The sequence below is a fragment of the Elephantulus edwardii genome, unplaced genomic scaffold (assembly GCF_000299155.1).
Source record: "Elephantulus edwardii isolate Elephantulus edwardi_28Jun2011 unplaced genomic scaffold, EleEdw1.0 scaffold00094, whole genome shotgun sequence".
NCBI lineage: Eukaryota > Metazoa > Chordata > Mammalia > Macroscelidea > Macroscelididae > Elephantulus > Elephantulus edwardii.
The window spans coordinates 4,326,575-4,351,105 of record NW_006399844.1 but is presented as its reverse complement, the minus strand read 5'-3'; the positions used below and the strand labels follow the sequence as shown (position 1 = coordinate 4,351,105).

The following is a 24,531-nucleotide window of genomic DNA, read 5'->3' as shown; positions in this document are numbered from 1 at the left end:
TATAAACTTTCATTAAAATCGAAAAAATAAAATATGGAACACTTCACAAATTTGCTTGTCATCCTTACACAAGGGCTATGCTAATCTTCTCTGTATTGTTCCAATTTTTAGTATATGTGCTGTGGAAGCGAGCACTCAAGTCCTCACTTTGAGCAAGCAAGGTTGTATCATCATTACCATCAAGAAAAGTGGGCAAGAGATCTCATTCCGTGGACCTGAGATCCCTACACAAATCAGAGACAAATAACTTTAACACTCGAGCGATGGGACAAGTTGGCATAAGACAAGATGGTGACTGTAGCAGAGGTGGCATGGCTTGATGTGAAACTGGAGTGGGAAAAAATGAGTGCTTGCTGGTGGAGTAGATGTCTTGGGGCATTTGGAGGGGAGCTAGATCTGTTCACTGCAGAACTGATGGAGGCATCCTTGATTGTTACTATTCGTCAGTAGAGTTCTCAGTAGAGAAGTGATGGGTACTGTAGTAGGAGCATGGCTTGGTTGGGCCATCACTCCAGTGAGCTGATTTCTTTGAGTGTTTGGTTACCTTCACTCTAACTTGGACTAGGTAGGAAGAGACATAAAGTTATATCTTAGATGACCATGCACAATCTTTATATGCTGGTTGTTACAGATGTCCCCTGAGACTATGGATTTTAGCTTTCAAGACCAGTATTTCTGTTCCATGAGGTGTTTGGAAGTGTTATAGGAATTTTCTGTAGCTGTGTCCTCTGTGCTCTGTTATATATATGATTATACCTTGCTGCTAGGTTAGGTGCCTGCTGGTAGACCAGAGGACCAGAGCTCTTAGCCACCCTGTGAATAGCAAATGGGAATTTTGCCTTGTCCTGTGCTTTCCTTGTGGATCTCTGCTAGGCTTGAGGCTGGCTTTGTGTCAGTCCATCTTGTTCGGGGGTGGGGGGGTGGGTCTTCCTCTTTTTCAATGACCCTCTACCCTTAGCTGCATGATATCTTTTTTCCAGGGACTGGCCCTCCTGATAACATGCCTAAAATATGTGAGATGAACTTCCACCATCTTTGCCTCCAAAGAGCACCTTGATTGCACTTCTTCCAAGACAAATTATTTGTGCAGTCAAATCTGAATATACATGTGTTCCTGTTACTTGCTGTCCAGTCGGAACTGACTTTTAACTGGCTTTCCAGAGGATTTTCAGTGGCAATAAATTTTGTGGGAAGAGAATGCCCATATTATTGTCATGGAGCAGCTGATAGATTTGAACAATATGTCTTCAGGTTGCAGCACCACTCCTTACCACTGTGCCACCAGAGCTTGCTGAATTTGCATATATTGTTGTTAAGTGCCGTCGAGTTGCAGGTGACTCATAGTGACCTTATGAAGGAGAGTCCTCAACACTGTATCTTTCATCCTCTCTCCAGGTTCTTAGGCAAGCTATTACGGAAGTGGATGCTGCTCCTGCTTCTAAGCTTGTTTTAATCAGGGAGCTCCACCCCACTCTCTCCACATTGGGTAACCAACCATTAATGCATTTGACACATCAGTGTCACAGTGTTCAGCCTCGCAACAAGTTACCTATATATGGCAACTTGTCCACCAGGGTTATACGACCTAGAGGAATGTCTGAACAAAAACAATGAAAGACAGGCCCAAGGGCCGCAGATTAAAAGTCACCCACGGATTTGCATATAGTATATAGAAATATTTAAATACTCACAATTAGATCCACTTTATGTACCCTCCCCCAGCTATAAAACAGATATATCTATACCTGTGTAACCACTCGCACATTTTAGGCTGTTACTGCTGTTGCTGTTAAATTGTACATGGTATAATAGTTACCATGTTATTAGGTGCCATTGAGTTGACCTTGACTCATAGCAACCTTATGAATGACAGAATGAATGCTGCATAATTCTGTATCATCCTCACAATCTCTGCTGTGCTTAAGCTTAATGTGTGTTGTTGTTATGTTCTGTAGAGTTGGAACTGACCCATAACTGACCCTCCAGTGGATTTTTAGGGGCAGTTAATTGCACAAGAGATTCCCCATCTTTCTCTTACAGAGCAGCTGGTGGCCTTGAATCACGTGCCTCTGGGATTGTAGCACGGCTTCTTGCCACCAGCTTTCCCCTAAGTTCAGTGTAGTTACCACATATCTAACTAAGTTCATTGATTTTGACCCATAGCAGTGCTCTGGATCAAAACAGTATATTGAATTTCTGGGACTGTCTATCCTAACCGGAGCAGATGGCCCATTGTTCTCCTGTGGAACCACTATCCGTTTTAAGCCGCAGGAGATGTGGAGCCTTTGGGTTAGCAGCTTAGCACATTATGGATTATGCCACCTGAACTTCTGTCGTAGTTACTGTGTTTGTGTTGTGAGGTGCCATCAAGTTGAGTATGACTCATAGCGACCCTTATGAACAACAGATCTGGACCCTGTCCTGTCTTGTTCCATCCTTTTTATCTCTCACACACTTGAGCCTGTTGTTATAGTCAGTGTCAATCCATCTTGTTTAGTGTCTTTCCATATTTCCAAGAATGATTTCCCCTTCCAAGGAATAGCCCCTCCTAATAATATGTCCAGAGGATGTGAGATAAAACTTCACCATCCTTGGCTCTAAGGAGCACTCTGGCTACACTTTCTCAAAGACATATCTGTTTCTTCTTTTGGTGTGCATGGCTCTTTTTGTAACACTGCAACTCATAGACATTAATTCTTTCACCCTTATTCATTGTCCAGCTCTTGGATGCATAGCAGAGGTTTGAAAAGACCACTACTTGCTTGAATCAGAGGCACCTTGATCTTTAAACTGACATCATTGCTCTTCAGGACTTTGGAGAGGTCTCTGACAGAAGACTTTCTAATGTAGTACATCTGCTCTACTGATTGCTGGTACCAAGGGTATTGATTGAGAATCATAAATAAGATGAAATTGTTGACAGTTTCACTCTTTTCTCCATATATTATGATCTTGTTTATTGGTCCAGTGATGAGGGGTTTTTTGTCTTCTTGATGTTGAGATGCAATCCATATTAAGATTATAGTCCTTGGTTTTTTGCAGTAAGTGCTTCAGGTCCACTTATTTTTCATTGAGCAAGGTTGTGTCATCTGCATAATGCAGGTTGTTGAATCTTCATAAAATCCAACTTCTCACATTAAAAAGGTAAGGAGTAAGTATACTGACTGCCCTGATACACACTCTTCTCTGTTTTAAACCATGTGGTGTTCCCTTGCTCTATTCAGACCACAGCTTGTTGGTCTAGGTATAGTTTTCTTATGACCATAACTAAGTGTTCTGAAATTCTCATTTGTCTCAAGTATAGTTACCATCGTTGTCCTTTATTCTTGTATTCATCTTGGTGTCTTTATTTGCCTTGTTCATATTGTGCTGATCTCTTTCATATTATGAATTTGCCTTTCCTTTCAGCAAGGTTAATAGGTATTATCAGGAAGGGTCGGTTAATGGAAAAGGACATCATGCTTGGAAGAATAGAGAAGATGGTAACTCAGTGAAATGTATTGAAACTAACTAATAAAGGGTTTATTAGGCCTAATAGAGACTATGAGGATTGTGCAGGAATGGGCAGGGTTTCAGTCTCTTGTATGTGGGTTTACTGTGAATCTGGACTGGATATTGCTAACAGCAGCAGCAGTATCGAATAAGCAGTTCTCCCTCCCTGCCTATCCCAGGTAACTATCAAAGAATGATGCTTTCTGAGCATAAGACTATTAATTTTTTTTAAAGGCATAATAGCAGTATTTGTCCTTTTGTGATTGACTGGATTCACTCAGTATTATATCCTGAGTTCATCCATGTTATAAAATGTTTTGTGGATTCATCGTTACTGACTGTTGTATAATATTTCACTATATGTATGTGCCATAATTTATCTTTTACCGTGAACAAAGATGTGTATGTGTCTATCTGTGTCACTGCTTTTATTTCTTTAGGATCTTTACCTAACAGTGATATTGCTCAATTATAGAGTATTTCTATTTATAGCATTTTCAGGAAGCACCATAATACTATTTTCCGTAATGATTATACCATTTTCCAATTTCTCCCCATAATCTCGTATTTGGGGTGTGGTTTTTTAATTTTTGCATTTTATTAATATGTTCCATTTTTGCAGAAGTGATATGGTTGTTTTTTTTCATTACAGTTTTTATTGGGATCTCTCCACTAGCTATTGATTATAAACATCTCTTCATATAGAAAGGATAAAGTTCCAAAAAGCTAAAGTATTATTAAAGAAGAACAAAGTAGGAAGCCTTATAGTTCTCAATCTCAGGTTTTACTCTGCATTCAGAGTAATCAAGATTCAGGTACTGGCTTGAGTACAGACATGCAGACCAGTGGAACAGATTTTTAGAATCCAGAAGTAAATTCTGTTTATTACATAGAGATATAAGCATGGAACATTTTTACTACATTTGTCTAGATGAGTTAAGGTCTCTGACTTGAGGAAATTGTTCATCTTGGAAAAATGTAGAATCTTTGGGTGATAGAATGGATTGAGAAGAAAGTTAGACATGGGTCACTTTCATAGTAATATTGAGACCTGCGGCAAACTGACATTTTGGAATTTTACTGTGAGTGAATGTGGTCTGGTGTTTAGGAGTTTGAGGGAGAAGATTTTTCTTCTACCTGAATTTCTTCTACCTGGGGACTAACTATAAGCCAAATATATCTATAGGACAATCTTCAGCTTATTATCATATTACCAATGTGATAAGGCTTAAGCTAGGATCAGGTAAATTCCAGTGGTAAGCCTAGTAAGTGAGGATTTATGTGTGGAAGAATGGGGTTAGGAGGAGGTGAGATAGGAGGTAGGTAAGGAGTGGAGAGGGAAGAGGAGAGAAAAATGGTCAAAGCAGACCCTTGTCAGAGCATAAACTGAACGTGTAGAATTAATCTTCTCTGCCAGGGATTTTCCAGGAAGCCCTTTTTCTCTTTTTATTAATGATTTTTTTTTAACTGCAACATATATACTTTTTACAGCATATTCTCCCTGCTCCCCATCCAGTTCATTCATTCATTAATTGTTGTACATAGAGGCCATTTCTTGGTATAGTCTGCCCAGGGTGAAATGCAGTATCACATACCTGGGAAACTTGACTTCAGAAATCATGGGGACAAAAGTGTTTCAAAGTATCTCTGTGAGTGATTAAATGGAAAACTAATATGATTTGTAAATGTCCACTGACCTAAAGAAAAAGTTATTTCAGTGGAAAAAGGTATTTGTGCGTCAGAATTTCAGACTTGTAATTTTTACCCCCTGCAGAAACATGGGCTTTACGTGAATCTTCTTTTTATCAGTCATTGTTAACATTAACCACGTACAGAGCCACTCAAACACACTAGCTTTGTAATTTGAGCAGTGTGGCCTTTTTTATCACCAGTCAAAACACTGCAAATAGTATACTCTTGTAATTAGTAGAGAACTCTAAAAACTCTAAGGAGTTGTGCTACTAATTCAGAGACAAGCAGTTCGAATCTATCAGAAGCAGCCTCCACTTGTGTGATTTACAGTCTATGGCAACCTACTGGAGATTCAGCTATGCATTGGTTCCAGCAATACACAGTAAGTTGTTGAGTTTTGTTGTAACTGATAGAGCTAGTAGCAAACAGTCTGTAAAAGAGATCCTTGTGGTAGGAGAAATGTAGATATATAACATCCGGACTGTCAAGGAGATGGAGGAAAGTGAGGGGCAGGAGTAGAAATTGGTTCTTCATTAGGGATGATTCTTGGAAAGATGGAGTATCAGCAAAAGAAAGGAAGACCTTCAATGAAATGCATTGACACAGTGACCACAGCCGTGGGTGTATCAGAGATTGTGAGAACAGCACAGGATTAGGAAAGGGTTCAGATTTGTTGTTCATAGGGTCACTATGAATTATACATGACTTGATGACACTTAACAACACCACAACAGTCTATACTGTGGAATCAGGAGCCCAGGCATTTATTTTTGTATTGTTGGGAAAAACTCCCTGAGTGATTTGTGATGATGTTTCCTAGCTAGCCAAAGTATGTGGGGCTAAATACTGGTATATTCCTTTTACCAAACAAATGAATGAAATAGTTGCAGTTTTTCCCCCCATGAACAAATCTTTATTTGAATTTGATTTTTTAGAACATAACTCAAAACTTGAATTGTAATTGACTTACACTTAGTTTTTAGGTCTGTGTCAGAAATACTTTTAGTAGATGATTTAGGAAATCATTTGAGTTTAAAGTTGGAGACTAAGCTGCCACCACCAGGGGGCTCCAATGAGGAATTTTAAGAATCACTGAATCTCTTACTGGTACATCTTCCCAGTGCCTGTAGTAAATTTGTTTACTGACCTGGATGTAAGATTTATAGACAGAAGATCTTTCCAATTTAGTTATATCTTTTAGTTTTCTTACGTTACTCTTAAAGTATCCTTGGGTTGATATAGAGACTTGTTAAATTAGCAATAAGTTTTCTGGGAATCCTGCTGTCTCATGTAATTTCTGTTTGCTTTATGCTCTGGTTAGGAATCTTAATGCAAATTTGCTTTAACAGAAAGAATATAAGTTTTGCAGTACTTAACATATACTTCATCAGGGATAAAGCATAGTACATTATTTAAATTATCTAAAATTATATACTTTGCTCTTTACATCATTGCTTGGGTGGCAGATTTATATGTGGGTTCTGAGCGCCTTTATATAAAGCTGCTGTTGTTAAGTGCCATCGAGTCAAGCACGACCCTATGTAGTGACCCTATGAACAAAAGACCTGAACCCTGTTCTATAACTTTCATTATTTTACTATGTTTGTGGAGTTTCCAGAGGCAAGTTCTTTAGGAAGTGGATGCCACTCCTGCTTCCAAGCCTATGTCAATTTGGGTGCTCTACCAAACACTATCCACCATAGGTAACTATTATGGCATTTGACACACCAGTGGCACAGCATTCAGCATCACAGCAACCCCTGGTTATCTCAGTACAACAAATCAACAGACACTGCTATCCCACTTAGAAGAATGTTTGTCCCAATATCAGGTTCAACAGACTTTTAAATTCAGAGGCCGCCCAACTAAGTCCTGACTGATTCTAAACAAGAGGCTTTCTAGCCCACTAGAGATCCCCTTTTTAAATTTTTTTAAAATTTGGTTTACTTACAAAGCTCATATACATTGAGTTTCACACTATTCTTCATTCACATTGTGTTTCATACAGTTATTCCCATTCATTATGTAGAAAACCCTTTTAATGTTAGACCAATTTGCATTTCTTTCTGCTCCCTGGAATACAACCGCAATTGACTATCTGAAAGAGTAATGATGTGAGTTGGTTAAGTAAACTTCTCAGTATCTGAAAAGGAAATAGCTGGATCATTTGAGTCTTAAAAGCAACTTTAGAATCAAAGCATCTGTGTTCAGGCTGAGAATTTTTCCTCTTTATTACTAATGTATTTACATTATGACAAATATTTTAAATTGTTTAAGGAGAGATTTCGAGAGATTTCTGTTGCTTTAAAATTCCTGACCTATTGTAGAAATTTTTATTCCAGGATGTCATGTATTTGGAAATTCAGCGTCAGTTCTGGAAAGATACAGTAGGAGTTTTCCAAAACAACATAGTCTAAAACACAAAAATAACATGTGTAAAAGTCAAGTTTTGTCATTATGATAGGATCTGTTACAGGTTAAGATGGGTATGTCTGCTAAGAGCTACATGGGTAATATGCAAGAAAGGAATTGGATCTGGTTTCCAAAGCAAATTTTAGAGGAAGAATTTGAGGGTTGGCATAATGTATCATGTACTTTCTCTCTCTGTTGCAGGTCGAGTTGTGTTTAGAGTGCATTGAGTGGGCCAAATCAGAGAAAAGAACTTTCTTACGCCAAGCTTTGGAGGTAATGCACCTAAATTAGTACTGAGTGCCATTCTAGTCATTAGATAAACCTTAGATGAAAGTAACACTATTCTAATCAAAACTGTTGTCAGCAATTTTGTATTATCCAGGTACCCAAAGATTAGTGATAGTAACTCCAGTGATGAGAATGGCCAAATTGAAGTTTTGAGGCAGATTTGCTACTTATACTTAGTTCAGGGGAATAAGCAACAACCTGGTGAAGTTAACGGTCACTGACCACAGTGGAAAACAACACTATGGTCTAGATCATTTCTTAATGTTGAATTGAATTTGAGGTTGTCATCATAATTTGTCTAGTCAACAATAACAGTTTTATGACTGTTCATCTTTGATTTCTTTCTTTGACCTTTTTCCTTCTTCCCATCAATCAGTGCCTTTTCTCTTTCCCAGGCAAGACTAGTGTCTTTGTACTTTGATACCAAGAGGTACCAGGAAGCATTGCATTTGGGTAAGTGAACAGGTAGAAATTAATAAATGTCTTGAAATATATTCTGAACTTACTTTGGCAAATTACCTGTTAGTGATTTATATCCTGTCTACTTCTAAGGAAGAATTAAAGTAGCTTCTGTTTACTGAACCTGGAATGAGAAATGTCATATTGAAATTCTAAGACACTTGACAAATTTGCAAAATTTCTAGGGCAAAAGGTGTCACTTCATTTTTGTACAGTTAAATTTATCTCATTGTAATTCTGAATTTTTTTTTTCAGTATCTTCATTTCCCCCCCTATGATACCTTTCCAAATTTCAGAGATAGTTGAAATAGAAAATGTTTTACTGGTTATTGAATTTACTACATCTGTTTATAATTATACTTAAAAAATAAATGTTCTCTGTCTCTTGTCTATATTTCTCTGGTGGCCTAGTGGTAAGAAGTTGCACTGCAATCCCAAAGGCACAAGGTCCAAATCCTCTAGTGGAGAAGGATGGGCAGTCTCCTTCTGTATGATATATTGCCTCTGAAAACTTGCTAGAGTCAGCTGTGAGTCAGTTCCCACTTGATGGCACACAACAGTATAAACATATTGAAATCTGAATGAACCAATTGAAGGCTTTTTTTGTGTGTGATCTTTAAACCATGCATTTGAAAAGATTTGAACACTTCAGACATGGCTGACAAATTGAAGCTGAAACAGATTTGAATTTTTAAAAAATGAGTGATTTGAAATGGTAACTGGAATGGTAAAGATGATGGATGCTAAAACTGGAATGAGAAGCTTAAAAGAGGCATAGTTGAGTCTTTTCAAGAGTCTGGAACATCATTGGCAGGACTGTAAAGAACATCATACATTCCAAGTGGTGTGGTTGACCTCCATCTTTGAATGAAGCACTACTACTCCCAACTCTTTAGACACGAGATTTGGTTTCTTATACAACATGATAGTTGCCTTTGTTTAGTAAGAATGAGATTAATGTAGTAGGATTTCTATTCATAATTTCCCCATTCCATTTACTATTCTGGTACATCTGAATTTGACATTGAAGATACACATTGAAAACTTTTGGTGTATTCCAGTTGTCCTTCCTTGGCCATTACACAACTTGGAAAGAACTTGTTTGAAGCCCTACTTTAAACAACGTACTTGTGTTTTTTACTAATGGGTAGGTTTAGATAGCTTTTTCCAGATGGATTGGATAAGCATGAATTTTATGTTAAGGTGGAAAAATGATGGATATTTTATTTTTACTTTAAAAAAATGTCAACTTCATAAGATTCAACACATTAGCAATTAAGAAACAGTAATAGCTTTATTTAGATGTAATTCACATACCATAACATTCAGAATTTTAAAGCATATAATTGACTGGGTTTTAGGTTTTTTCTCAGTCATACAACCATCATCACTATTTAATTTCAAAACATTTTTATCATTCCTGAAAGGAACCTTGTACCTGTTAGTCCCTGTTAGTTGCCTGGCACTCCTTTTCCTCCCAACCCTAACAAAAACCAAACCAATCCCACTGCCATTGAGTTGATTCAGATTCATGGTGACCTTCATAGATTTTCAGAGACTATCCATCTTGATGGAAGAGAGGACGGCTTATCTCCTGCAGAGTGACTATTGAGTTCACGTAGTTCATCTCTGGTTGGCAAGACCACTAGTGAACCTTATCCTCACTATAGGCAACCACTAATTTATCTTTTGTCTCTAGGTTTATCTATTTTAGAAAATTCATGTAAATGAAATCAGACAATATACTGTCTCTTTTTTTTATTAGCTTTGCGCACTTAGTGTAACATTTAAAATTTCATTTCATAACATGTCTAAGTATTTCATTCTTTTTTATTATACTGTAACAATCCATTATATAGATATACTATATTTTGTTTACTCATTCATCAGTTCATGGGGATTTGGGCTGCTTGCACTTTACTGTTAGGAATAATATAACTGTGAACAAATTTTATGTGAACATTTTCCATTTTCATAGGGTAGGAGTGGACTTGGTTGGTCATACGGTAACTGTGTTTAACTTTTTTTAAGAATTGCTAAATTATTTTCCAAAGCAGCCATACTATTTTAAGTCCTAGAAATAATATGAAGGCTACAGTTTGTCTACACCCTTGTCTGTCACTTGTTACTACTTTAATACTTTTTATTACTTTATCTTAATACATATGAGGAAGTATCTCATTGGTTTTTATTTACATTTGCCTAAATGATCCTGAGTTATGTGCTTACTGGTTGTGGATTTATCTTCTTTAGAAAAGTATTAAATTTCTTAGCTGGTTTTTAATTGGGTTTTCTTTTTATTATTTTTATATAAGTCCTTTATTAGATAGATAATTTGCAAACATTTTTTCCCTTTCTGTAGATTTTTTCACTTTCTCAGTGGTGACTTGAGAAGCACATTTTAATTTTGATGAAGGCCCATTTGATTTTTTCTTTTTTAGCTTTAGTTTTTGGTTTGTCTAAGAAGCCATTTTGAATTTTATTTCTAATCCAGAGTTGCTAAACTTTTATTCTTATGTTTTAAATGTGTTTTTGTTTTGTTTTGTTTTGTCTTAAATGTTTTATAGGTCTTTAGCTCTTTGATCAATCTTGAGTGAATTTTTATGTGTGATATTAGTCTATTTTGATTTGATGTTCTCATCTTTTTAAAATAGACTGCTGGTTCCAGTGGAAAGTCACATGTATTTAAATCTTATAAATTTCTCATCCATTTTCCTCTGGAGTTGTCCTTAGGATGCAGAAAACTTCAAAGAGATTTCTACTTCTCTTTCAAAAGATAGCATTCAGTGGGAAATTTAATTTCATTGTGGAGCCTATTAGATAACCTGTTCTCCAGTTCAGGAAGATTTCTTTATTCTAAGCATTCTTACGAGGATTAGAGAGAGAAGGATCTTAGGGTATTAAGATAATGGCTAACACAGGGTGTGCGTCTTTTATTTCTCCAGGTTCTCAGTTGCTGCGGGAGTTAAAAAAGATGGATGACAAAGCCCTCCTAGTGGAAGTACAGCTTTTAGAAAGCAAAACCTACCATGCTTTGAGCAACCTGCCGAAAGCCCGAGCTGCCTTAACCTCTGCTCGAACCACAGCAAATGCCATCTACTGCCCCCCTAAATTGCAGGCCACCTTGGACATGCAGTCAGGTAATATCTGTAGCTACTAAGGAGATACGTGTTTGTAAATCTCATCCTACCTCAGAGGTGAAAGGAATGGGACTTGGGGCTGGAGAATAAAATTGACTCAAGCCTCTCAAGCTTCTTCAGAGACCAGTTAAAAGCCAGTTTCTTTCACTCACACGCTATTGTCTCCTTTCCGATTGCCTTGCTATTAGTAGTTACCTGACATATATTAGGAATATGCTCATCAGTGGTTGACAGGATAACTTGATTATTAGAGTCAAGACTTTAGTTAAGTCTCACTTGAGTTGATCCCTTAACTTTTTTTCAGTCACCAGGACAAAAGTACTTTTCTCTGTCTGATTAGACTAACCCAGGCGAGTTGCCACTTAGAGTCCTTTGCCAAGTTTGTTGGACATTTTTCCAAACAGCCTTAGATCAGTAATAAGGAAAGTTACCTCAGTTTCAGCAAGTGCAATGAGTATCTTTCTGATGTATGAAAGCTGGGGCCAAGAAACCATAGATTAGGAGATGGAATGCTTTCCTTGTATTTAGTAGCTTTTTACCAAAGGCATTGTTACTGAAGCACCTCTGGAATTAGAGGGCAGGGGTAGTAAATTGTTTAAGCCCTGGTCTTGCCCTCTGTAATCGTTGTTTCTTTAACTGAAATGAAGACAATATCTGCCTCTTAAGGTTTTTAAATTTTTTTTTGATAGTCAGACAGCATATTTTAACCTATCAAGTCTTGAATATAGAAATCAGTGGCACAGTCATATTTTAGTAGAATAAGCCATAGACTCATGGTATAGCTTTACTTTGCTTACTTTTTCTGACACTTAGCTTTTGTGATTGGTACTTTTACAACTTCAGTCTCCTGTAAACACCTAATGCTGTTTGATGCTTTTCTCTAAATGCTCCTTTTCTCATGGTCTATTTTAGTTCAGGGGTTAAGGAACAGAGCTTCTAGAATCTGACTTTCCTATGTTGAAATTGCAGTTCTTTTTTGGTCAGCTTCTACCTTTGTGTCTTGCTTTTTCTAAATTCCATATCTGGATTTCTAGTTGCTTAATGGGAAATAGATACCTAAATGTCCCATAGATATCTTAGTGTTTTAATCCAAGCACTCAAACCCGACTGTTCCTGTCAACATTTACTATCCTAATTAATGGTATCATTGTTATTTAAAATTCTTTTTCACCTTACTCTCTTAGTACACCCCAGTACATCCTTTCAGATCTAGCTCAGATGTCTCTTAAGTAACCTTTCTCTACACCTTCTTTGCTTTCTGACTTCTCAACCAAAGATCCAGCTTTTGTACATATTATAGTACCAGTGACCTTTGTGTTTTGTTTAGTGACGATCTTTTTCACTGACTGAGCTGGTTAGGGGCCTTATTTGCCTTGTTTCCTTCATATAGTACCGACTTTAGTGCTTGGAACATAATTGTTGTATGCTAGTAAGTTGATTCTTCTATCTTGTAATGAAGACCCTACATGACAGAGTAAAACAGCCCTGCTGGCTTTCCTAGACTGTAGTTGTCACAAGAGCAGGTTGCCTGGCCTTTTCTCCCACAGAGTGGCAGATAGTTTCGAACCACTGGTTCGAGTAGCTGCCAAGCAGTTAATCCTTGTAACACCAGGGCTTCTAAAGAATAATAAATCTGTAATCACTGTGGCCCCTATTTACTAATGTTTTGGGGAAAATAATGTACCAATAATGTACCTTTATCTTTTTTTGTTGTTCTGGGGCTGTTGTGCTGCTTATCCCCAAAGTCAGCAGTTCCAGTCCACAAGCTGCTTCAAGGGAGAATGATGGGCAGTCTCCTCCCATTCAGATTTACCACTTAGAAACCTGATTAAGGTTGACATGAGTTGGAATTCCCTCAATGACACTGGGTTTTGATTTGGTTGTGGCTTCTTACCTTACTCTGGATTGGAGGATGTATAAAACTAGGCATTTGACTCATTTAGTTTAACAGAGTTAATACTTTGTTGAGTATTCTTGAGAGGTCTTTCCTTGATTGCAGAAGACAAGATTTCCTCCAGACCTCTAGAGTTAAGAACAGAAGTAGAAGAATCCAATTCCTCTAGTCTCAAAATGGAAAGCTTTTTTCCAGTAGAGTAAAAGGTGAGACCAGTTCCTGGTCTCCAGTTCCAGTTTATGCTTGGTAGAAGTTCAGTGGAAAGAGAAGACCCTCAATGACAAGTCATTGTCACAGTGCCTGCAGCAGTAGGCCTAAAGCCCAGCAGCAAAAATGAGAGGTACAGGACTGGATAGTGTTTTTTTATCTTGTACACAGAGTGGGCATAAGCAAGGGCCGACTTGATGGCACCCAGCAGTGGAAGGGTTTGGGAGTAGCATGTCTTAGTATATAAATGTTTATTTAGTCAGAAGTACCCTGCTGTGTCTGAGACACCCAGGAAATCTATAGACAACTTAAAATTGTACTGAAACATTTGTCTCTGGGGTTACATGGACGCATCCTCTTGCTTTTACTCCAGTATGCTAAATATTTTCTTTCTGTGCCTTGATGTGAAAATTGTTGGGAAACACTCTGACAAGCAAAGGGATAGGGCTAGGGTCTGCAACCTCGTATGAGGCTGGAACATAAGTTAAAGCTGATGGTACAGAAGGGCAGGATCTAAGCGTTCAGATGCCTCCCAAAGTGGAGTGAACAAATTTTTATTTTATTTCAAGTCATAGCTCAGGTTGAAAATAGTAATAATAGATTCAAACAGAGTTAGGCTCCATGGAAACAACCAAACTTCTTAAGAGTAAAGTATTGATTAGGTGAAATACAGTATATCAGCCTAAAGAGATTTTAGAAAGGGAGCTCTGGTGGCCTTGTGGCAAGAAGCTGCGCTGTAGTCCTGAAGGAGCATGGTTTAAATCCACCAGATTCTCTGCTGGAGAAGAAGGGGCAATCTCCTGTGCCAGTAGGATTCGATTTGATGGCACACAACAACAACAGCAACAACAACAAAAGATACTGGTGGCTGCACTGCAGTCTCGATATGCTGTTCAAATCCACCAACTGCTCCACGTGAGAAAGATGGGTAATCTTCTCTCGTACATTTTACTGTCTCTGATAACCCATTGGAAGGTCAGCTATGGGTCGGTTCTGACTCAGTGATAAAAAAAATAGATACTGCTTAACCATGTAAACTGAAGTTCATGAATTTGGCATAATGTGAAATCCACACACTGATTTCATTATAGGTAAAGTATTTCTATAAAGAACAACTTAAAATGAGGCTAATGAATGACTGGACATTTTTCTCTTCCTTGACAGTTACCTAATGGCAAGCTTGGCTAAGCTGTCTAGTGGTTGATCTTGTTAAAAAAAGTCATACTTAACAATCTAGGGATGTCTAGGTAAATTTACTGACCTATGAAAGTGATGTCATGGCTTGATTAACGCCGCCTTTTCCAGTGTTTCTGTTAATTAGCAGGACTAGAGTAGTGTGAGAAGCAGGGGGTAAAGATATTGTTATATGTGGTTTTTAGAGCCCCTTGGAATGGAATCTCTTAACTTTGGGAATTTATATTGGGAATTTGGCAATATGATACTGAATGGAAAAGACCAAAGATTTGGGTTCTGGTCCCAGATCTGACACTAGCTGGCTATAACTTGGATCAAGTCCTTTATCCTCTCCTGACCTCATCTATAAACAGATGAAGTAGGCCTACAAGGCTGAGGTCCTTCTCAGCGCTGATCTTTTATAGTTCTATTTTATATGGTTCTTACTCCTTTCTTTTTAATGCTCAGGTATTATCCATGCAGCAGAGGAGAAGGACTGGAAAACTGCGTACTCATATTTCTATGAGGCATTTGAGGGTTATGACTCCATTGATAGCCCCAAGGCCATCACATCTCTGAAGTACATGTTGCTGTGCAAAATCATGCTCAACACGTAGGTGCACGTAAACTCTGGGATATAAAAACTTAAGCTCTTCAACTAAGTTTGTCTGCAGTGACAGAAATGACATATACAGGGGATTTGGCCAGTTTAAAGCAGCAACAACAGCCGCAATGGGCTGGCTAGGGAAGAGTGGGGTAGAGCATGGAGTGTTTTAAGAGGACTTTTTCTTACTAGTCTTCAGAATCGAGGAGACAGATTTTAGAAACCCCTTTCAGCTCCTCTTAGAGTGGTTCCCCTCACCCTGCAAATATTCTGTCAATAGCTGCTGAGCACAAGACAGCCAAACAGGGCCACCTAGAATGGGGGTGGAGTGGAGGGTTAAAGAGAGATTTGAAAAGGTCAACAAGAGAAAGTAATAGTTCCTTTTACAGAATTATTCATTTTCTTTTAAAAAAAAATAAATGAGATATGGACTGGAATTTTCTTTGGGTTACTAGGGATTTTGTTTTATTAAAAACCCTTATAGTGGGATTTGATTTACATTGAGCATTCTGCCTGTTGGGTCTGTAGGTAGGCTCATGCAGCTTGCATTTCAACATTGGAGCTTTTCTACTCGTCATTGATGAGCTTTGGCCCAGAGTGAAGAAAACCTAGCTTCTGCTATGTGATTGGCAATGGATCTCGGGGTTGGGGCTGATTACATCTGTGGGCAGAGTCTACTCAGTGGGGAAAAGAAAGTTGCCTAAGACCTGTACTTAGAAGTGTGACAGTGTGGAGTCATTGACAAAGGGTTTTCTTTTGTGTTTTTTTTGTTTTTTCTAGCCCAGAAGATGTCCAGGCTTTGGTGAGCGGGAAGCTTGCACTTCGGTATGCTGGGAGGCAGGTAGGGAAAACCATGACTGTAGTTCTCATTCTATCCAATGAGTCCAACATGCTGTCATAACATGCTGTGCAGTGAAGCCAGTTGCTGTTGAGTCTGAGCTGACTCCTGGTTGACCCTTCAGTGGATTTTCAGAGTCTATAAATCACATGTGAGGAGATTAGCCAGCTTTTCCCTGAGTTGCTGCTGGTGAGTTCGAACCACCAGAAACCCTGTCACTGGATGAGCAGCACAGCACCCTAGCCACTGTGCTATACCAGAGCTCCCTGGTTTTATTATTATTAATGTTAATGAAAATTTACAGAAACTTTGGATTTCCATTCATTCATTGTTGCATTTTTCTCCCTGCCCACCCCTCCCCCAAGTACACTCTTCTTTTTGAAAAGTAAAAGAAAAATTCTTTCATTGTTTTACAATCCCTCCCCCCAGGTCCACTCCACTATGCAGCCTTCGTTTGGCGTTACAATAATACCTAATCACATATCCCTTTTAAACAGTTTTCTCCCTCATCTATTTCAGTGCAGTAAACATTATTTATCCCATCTCAGTCTCCCCCTAACCCTGATGTCAGTCTTGTTTTACAACAGTGGCACTATGCAGTATTTGTCCTTTTGTGACTGAGATATTTCACTCAACATAATGTCCTCCAGGGTCATCCATTTTGTATAATATTTCATGAGTTCCTTGTTTTTCAATGCAGCGTAGTATTCCACTGTATGAATATACTACAGCTTCTCTACCCATTCGTTTGTTGATGGGCACTTAGGTTGTTTCCTATTCCTTGCTATTGTGAACAAAGCCGTGATAAACATGGGTATGCATATATCTGCTTGGGTGGCAGTTATGATTTCTTTAGGGTATATTCCCAGTAGTGGAATTGCTGGGTCAAATTGTATCTCTGTTTGCAACTTTTTGAGGAAGTGCCACACTGCCTTCCAGTGGTTGCACCATTTTACACTCCCACCAACAGTGAATCAGGGTTCCAGTTTCTCCACAACCTCGCCAGCATTTGCTGCTTGCTGTTCTGTTAAATTTTGCTGTTCTTACTGGGGTGAGATGATATCTCATAGTTATTTTCTGTTTTATAGTTTTGAGTTTAGCATTTGCCAAAGTTGTGATGCTCAGTAACACCAGTTTTTTTACTGTTCTTCACACACAAATGAGATTGGTTGTCAGAGAACCACAGGAAGCTGGTTAGAAAGTAATGTGTGCCATTGAGTCAGTTCCAGCTCATAGTGACCCCATGTGACAGATTAGAACTGCTTGTAGTTTTTTGGGGCTATAATCTTTATAGAAGCAGATTGCCAGGTCCTCCCATGGGACTTCTGGGTGAGTTCAAACTGCCAATTTTTTTTTTTTTTATCAGCTGAGGGCTTAACTGTTACACTACCAGGGCCCATTTCTCCTTTTGTTTTAAACCTCTTCTTCCCCTTAACCTAGTCAGTGTGTTTTCTATGCTGTTAAATTTTTGGCATGGAAAGGGTTTGATGCTCTTAGGGGCAGGCCAAGTGTAGCATTTGTAGTGAATTATTAGTGCATTTAATTTTTGGTCAGAAAAATCTACTGTGAGCCTGACTTATGATATGCATGATTAAAACTCTCTTAGTAGTTTATGGGCGGAAGGATGATGGGTATTCTCCTTTGGTGCAATTTACTGTCTGAAAATCCACTGGAGGGTCAGCTATGAGTCTGTACCAACTCAGTGCTTAGAGTCAGCACACAACAACAGCTATAGTTTAGGGAGCTCTGGTGGCCTAGTCTGCAGAGTTGTGCTGCTGACCCCACGGTGAAGTCTATCTGGTAGTTTGTATTTTTGGGAGAAAGAGAAGCACTTTCTTTCTGTGTGATTTATAGCCTCTGAAACCTGGATGGTGGGTTAGCTATGCCTCAGTTCCAACTCAATAACAAGTAAGTTTAATAGTTTTTAATCAACACGTAACCTAAATCCAGTAACTTTATTCTGTGGGATTTTACCATTTAATTTTATATGTAGAATTTTGATGCCTCAGCCCATAACGTGATCAGATGTGGCACACTGAATCTTGGTAAAACACTGATAAAATCTTAAAAGCAGGTCTCATATGGGGGGTTGGGAGGAGAGTAGGATAAGAGTGGATAGATAATGACCATTGCATTGAAACAGATGAAACAAAGAAATGTCTAAAAGGAATTTATGATTATGCATTATATGTACAACAACAGCCCAGAATAAGAGGTACATCACTGCAGAGAGGATGGGGGGAGGTAGGTAATTATGCAACTATATTTTAAAAAAACTTAACTGGGGAAGGGAGGGAGGGGGTACAAAGTACAATGAATGAATGAAAATTTAAAAAATTCTTTAATATTAGAAAAAAACCACCAAAAAACCTCTGGTAAAACCAGATCTTAGGACAGTTTGGGTAGTTGTGGGGATAAAGTAGTCTTGGAGGAAGAGGGGAGACATGAGTTTTCTGGACCGTTTCCTTTAGGTTTGTCATCTTTGGAAAATGCTGTCAGGATCTTCCTTTCTTTATTTTATTTTATTATTTTTGTGTGAGTGTACCGTCAAATCAGATCTGACTGGTACAGGAGGAGACTGCCCCTCCTTCCCCGGCAGAACATCTGGTGGATTTGAACCGTGCACCTCCGGGATTGTAGTCCTTTTACTTTTCAAAGAGAGGAGCGAACTGGGGGAGCGGGGGAGGGCTGGGCGGGGAGAGAAGCGCCGCAATGAATGAATGAATGGAAATGGAAAGTCTCCGTAAAAGAGGGCACTTGCTCTGTTGATTGTGAGCCATGCCATGCTGCAGCGTTCGCTCAGCGTTCGGGGGGCTACACACTAAGCAAAGAGCAGCATAAGAGCAGAGCAAGTCAGTGCGTGGGTCAAAGGCTTCAAGGTCGGCCTAGGTGGCACGTGTGAAGAAGGAACAGCACCTCTCCCAGGTGGCAGCAGAAGGTCAAGCTCTCTTGGAAGCTGAAGAGACAAGTTGAGAAGTACCACCAGAAAGATCTAATTTTTCACCAGTGAAAATGTCCCCCAGAGTGGGGGAGTGCACCGTTCCTGGAGGTACTGCAATACCAGGTCGATGCGTGGAGTGGACGGAGCAAGCTCCTATTCCATCTCCTAGTGCCAAAAATCCATTTACTATATTGTCCTCGGATAGAGGACGTATCAGATATTAAACTGATAAGAACAGATACTACACTTGATCTTAGCCAAAAGGCCAAGAAGCGATAGGATCTTCCTTTCTTTTCACTCCAAAATCCCTTCCCTTCCCTTTTTTTAAATAAAATTTTTATTTAATTCTGGTTTATCTACAAAGTTCGTATACATTGTTTTTCAAAACCCCCTCAATTTTTAAAGTCCCTTTAAATTTAAAGAAAATTGGCACATAGTGGTATTTTAGCTTTTTCTTCTCAGGACTCTGATGAATACTGATGGTGGTGAGGACAGAAAGTATTGTGAACATATTGTTTATGCTTGTTTGGTAGACTGAATATACAGAATAGATCACTTTGATTCTTATTCTTTCCAGACAGAAGCATTAAAATGTGTGGCTCAGGCTAGCAAGAACAGATCACTGGCAGATTTTGAAAAGGTAAGCATGTTATTGGGTTAATAGGGAATAATAGGTGGAGGAGAGAGTTCTTGAAGCATCTCTGCATTTGTGTGGCATTTAAGTTCTTGAAAGGAAAACTTTTTTATTTTGAAGTAATTCTATTTTAAAATAATTATTTGGAATAATAGTTTTTTCATAGGATGTGATAAAGATGATATAACAGAGTGATTTCTTTCACTTAGTTCCTTAGTGGTTACATCTTATATACTTTAAATACATATTAAAATCAAGAATTGTTAAGCGCTTTTGTTGAGTTGTCATAGCCCTATATATCCAGAAAGAAAATTTATTGTGGATGGAAATTAAAGAGCATGTAGGTCTGATTGTCTCCAAGAGTCATCATCTTCCTGGAGGTTTCTGCCAATTCCTGTTATGATTTGCATGTTCCCAGTAACCCATAACCCAGCTGACATGAGGCAGGGATATTGAGATCATTATTAAAGGTAAACAAATCACACACATGAATAAACAGTCTACAGCATTCTATTCCAAAATATATTTGATGGAGTACTTCTGTTTATATAGGTTCTTTAAAGAAAATAATGAGCTTGAGATGTCAAAGATTGTGAGATGGTGCATGAAAGGACATAGAACTTGGTTGTTCATAGAGTTGTTATGAGTTGTAGTGGATTCGATGGCACTTAAGAAAAACAAAGTAAAAACCAACCACCGAGTTCTGTGGTCCTATACAGATGCTGAACAAAGTTGGAAAGTATTTTGTTTTCATGCCAGAGTTCTGCTCTGCTGACAGACATTGTAAAATTCTTAAGAGCTAGTTGTGGAATTCTGCATTTCCCATTATTTAACCTCAGACACCCTACTTTCCCCCTTCCTACAGTAGATCTTACTTGTTCTATAGGATACCTGTTGAAAAGTGCTTGTGATTAATTTGGTTTACAAGCGGAACTTCCTTGGGCTTACACGTGGTTCACATGAGGCTTTGGGAGGAGAGGTGATGCCACCGTGGCTCTGTGGACCCTACATCTCGCTGTTGTGTTCATTTTCTTCTGCCTTCTGAGGACAGGGTGTTTCTGTTCTTCTCCCCAAAGCCCCAGTACTTAAAAATTAACTATGTAGTTGCAAGGGCTAGCAGGAAGGAGTGTGCCTGTGAAGCACCTGTGCCCATCTCTGTTACTGGCTCTTCTGGCAGGCCCTGACAGATTACCGGGCTGAGCTCCGCGACGACCCGATCATCAGCACGCACCTGGCCAAGCTGTATGACAACTTACTGGAACAGAACCTGATCCGAGTTATTGAGCCTTTTTCCCGAGTACAGGTAAGGCGCCTCTTGGATCCTTCAGAAGAGGAAAGACTTGGGCTATCCACCTGCAGCCTTGCCACACCTGTCAAAACAGGGGACTTTGGGTGTGCTGGTTAGGCACCACTGAGTGCTTGGACTTCCTGATAAAGGAAAGAGGGTTGAGGAGAAGAGCATGCCCTGGGGTAGGGACCTGTGTTCTCCGAATGGTCTCCTGGCTTTTGTCGTCTCCGCTTCTGTTTCTGCACTAGGGTATGGGGTAGGAGTATATGCTCACTGTCTGTGATGAAGGGCAGTGGACAGAGCACAAGAGTCCTATGCTAGCTAAGATGATCTGGCCCTACAGGGACATCCAGCAGGATTCAAGAGCTACAGCCATCTCCTCCCTCCTTTCTCATGTGGGAGGTCAATGTAAAACTGTCTGTATTCATGTCTTTCTGCCTTTTCTTTTAGATCGAACACATATCTAGCCTCATCAAACTCTCCAAGGTAAGAGTGCTGCAACTGACCTGGGGGCTGGGGACTGTCCTGGGGGTTGAGTGGGAAGGGGTTGTGGAGAGCTGATGCATCTGATGATGGGTCTTGCTGGCAAGCTCCCAGGCTCCTGCCAGTGGGAAGTGGCGACCTTGGGTTCAGACCTGGAGTTTCACTGTTGGTCTTTTGTTTATACCCTGTTAATTGCAAAACTTTTTATGCAGTGTCTTCATGTTAGTCTGACCCTTGCCTATTAGATATTGGTCCCTTTAATCATGTACTTTGATTTTAGGCCGACGTGGAAAGGAAATTATCACAGATGATTCTTGACAAGAAATTTCATGGTGAGTTGCTGCCATACAGGCTGTCAGCTGTACAGGTTGCTGTGTTGAGGAGGTAGATGAAGAGGCACTGTGCTGTTGCTGATGTGTGAAGACACTGCTCCATATGTTTCTCCCGGTGGTTCCCAGGGAGGTGCCCTCTGGGTCCTGTGACAGTGTCTGTAATAAGACAAAACAGGGAGAAGAGTTCTCTTTTTTGTCCTTTCTGGAAAAACTGAGGAGACGGGGACTGCTTCTCCAGTGCTGTCTTGCCTGATCCTCCTTTTATCTGGGTTGTCTCTCTGTTTCCTTGCAGGGATCTTGGACCAGGGGGAGGGCGTCCTTATTATTTTTGATGAACCCCCAGTAGATAAAACTTACGAAGCTGCTCTGGAAACAATTCAGAACATGAGCAAAGTAGTGGATTCCCTGTACAACAAAGCCAAGAAGCTGACATAGGTGAGTGCTGGCTCCGGGCCATGGGCCGGGACAGCGCTGTCTTCTGTCTGTGGAGTCTGAATGCTCCTGCTCTCGGCTTCCCCGATTGACACTGCTCTGTCTTCTCTTGCAGAGTTGGATCTGTAGCGGTCCTTTGGAGATAGTGTGTGGCGGGAGAGTGAAACCTTTGGGGGAAAATGCTAGGAGATTTTTTTTTTCTTTTTGTTCTACTTTTCGCTCGGAAAGTTTTAAAATCCTCATTTGGTGCATCTGTATTCCAGTCAATAGGTGTGCCAGTTTTCATGTAATCTTTACTGGCCCAACTTGGGAGCGGGAAAATTGCTTAAAAAAAAAAGAAAAAGAAAAAGGAGAAAAAAAAAAGGTTATTCTAAATAAAAGGAAAAAGGCTTACACTACCTAAAGCTGTGCTCTCTGCCTCCTGGGAGAGGGCTGCAAAGCCAGGCACTGCGACCACTGGGGCTCTGAGCCTCCCGCTGGCGTCACCTCTCCTCTTCAGAATTGGGTGTTTGCAGACCATCAAAAGCAATGACTTTTTATTCTGTTTGTACTGAACCAAAACAAGCAACTGTGTATAGACTGCTATTTTCTTTATTTGAAATGAGGCGTTTCGGTGTTCTTCCCCCTCCACATGGCCTGCCCACCTGCCCCTTCCCGACACTGGCTCCAGCCGACTGGCCGAAGGTCCCGCCGCCGCCGCCACTGCAGCACCTGCACGGCTCCGCTGTGACCTGTGAAGGAATTGGACGAGGCCAGCAGCTAGTGTCCACTGCGGCCACACAGGAAACAGTGTGGCCCTCAGCCCCCGGGGGCCTGCTGTGCATGTGGCTTTTTTAACACAGTAACTAGAATAGACGTCAGTGTTTTAATTGCCCCTCTTCTCTGCTCTTTTCTCTCTCCCTTCTGTCAACCAGGAGCCCATTCCATGTCTCTCCCCCCCTCCGCCCCTCCAGAGGAGTCGGGCTGTCTGAAACCCAACGGCTTCTCTCTCCCTCCCACTCCTCTTGCTGTCAGATGGATTGACTCCTTTTTTTAAACAGTGAACATCGGAAATGAGACTGTGGGGTGTGGTTTTTGTTTTGTTTTTAATTCTCCTTGTTGGGTATTTGAGCAACCTCATATCCCCCCTTCCAGGGAGCTTCTTTCTTTACCTCTTTAAAATCACACAGACGCGAGGGAGAGCACTGTACCGCAGCACGCTTTGTTTATGATGAGGCGGCACAGCCAGGCTTTAATGCCATCGGGCAGGGCAGCTTCTGCACCTTCATTGTACTCAACTCTATTTTCTTCTTCCTCTCTGTCATCTCTTGTCTTTCTCTTTTCCCCTTCTTCCTGTTTCCTCCTTGCTGGCTTCCTTTTCTCAATTTATCCTTCCAGGTTTTCTTAAGAAATTTATATTTTGTAAAAGGATTTTGTTGTACCAGGTTTTGCATCCTCACCAAATCTGACTGGCTTTTATTTTCCTTTCTAAAATCAGGTCTTTGTTCTCAACATCTTCTCTCCCCATCATGTCCAGTCACTGTTTTGGTTTTGGCACCATCAATATCAAATGTACAAACGGTTCTTGCTAACCAACACCAGGTATATCTGATGTTCAGATGAGTTCCAATAAAAATAATTTTTTTTCAAATAGTGTCCTTTCTTGAGTGTTGGAGAGCTTATGAATAAGTCCAGCCAACCCTGTAGCCCAATAATCAGCCCTCTAGATTAGTCTAAAATGCTATTATTTTAATGCTAATTAGGAGACCCTTAGCCAACTGTGGGGTCAAGTGGAGGGCTCTGGCCAACACAGTTGGTTGATGAGGCCTGTGGTTTTACCTAGTGTTGAGATAACTTTCTCTTTTTCCAATGTTACATGGTCCAGTGAAGACATGAGGGTTTGGGACTGTGGTAACCTCTGAGCCTGTTCTTTATGTGCGTGATGAGGCGGAAGTGCCAGTGACAGGTCGCTGGCAGAGATGGGCGAGCAGTGTGAGGAATCACAAGCATGAGTGCCTGCAGAGTCTTTGCACGCAGAAGCTTCATTTTGGGAATTTTTCAAACCACTGGTTTCCATATTTCCTCCAGACCCTGGGATGGTTTTTCTGAGAGTGTTTGGTGCCACTTTGAGGGACGAGCCCCAGACTCTCAGTTTTAATTCTGTCTATTCTGTTACCTGTTTTAGCGTTTTGTTTCTATGTAATTTTATTTGCAGAAAGAGTACTGGTTTAAACCAAAACCAA

At 39.9% G+C, this 24,531-nt stretch overlaps 1 protein-coding gene across 1 annotated transcript in view; it reads left to right on the top strand.

The window, feature by feature from the left end:
* PSMD11 (proteasome (prosome, macropain) 26S subunit, non-ATPase, 11) overlaps positions 1-22,707 on the top strand; it is a 37,575-nt gene extending 14,868 nt beyond the window's left edge. Inside the window, exons 4-14 of the mRNA XM_006890920.1 lie at positions 7,798-7,869; positions 8,280-8,337; positions 11,289-11,483; positions 15,226-15,370; positions 16,142-16,202; positions 19,718-19,780; positions 20,952-21,077; positions 21,513-21,548; positions 21,826-21,877; positions 22,170-22,312; positions 22,425-22,707. Of these exons, the coding sequence (XP_006890982.1) occupies positions 7,798-7,869; positions 8,280-8,337; positions 11,289-11,483; positions 15,226-15,370; positions 16,142-16,202; positions 19,718-19,780; positions 20,952-21,077; positions 21,513-21,548; positions 21,826-21,877; positions 22,170-22,312 (951 nt within the window). The 3' untranslated portion in view covers positions 22,425-22,707. The remainder of the gene's footprint in view (positions 1-7,797; positions 7,870-8,279; positions 8,338-11,288; positions 11,484-15,225; positions 15,371-16,141; positions 16,203-19,717; positions 19,781-20,951; positions 21,078-21,512; positions 21,549-21,825; positions 21,878-22,169; positions 22,313-22,424) is intronic.
* The last annotated feature ends 1,824 nt before the right edge of the window (positions 22,708-24,531 follow it).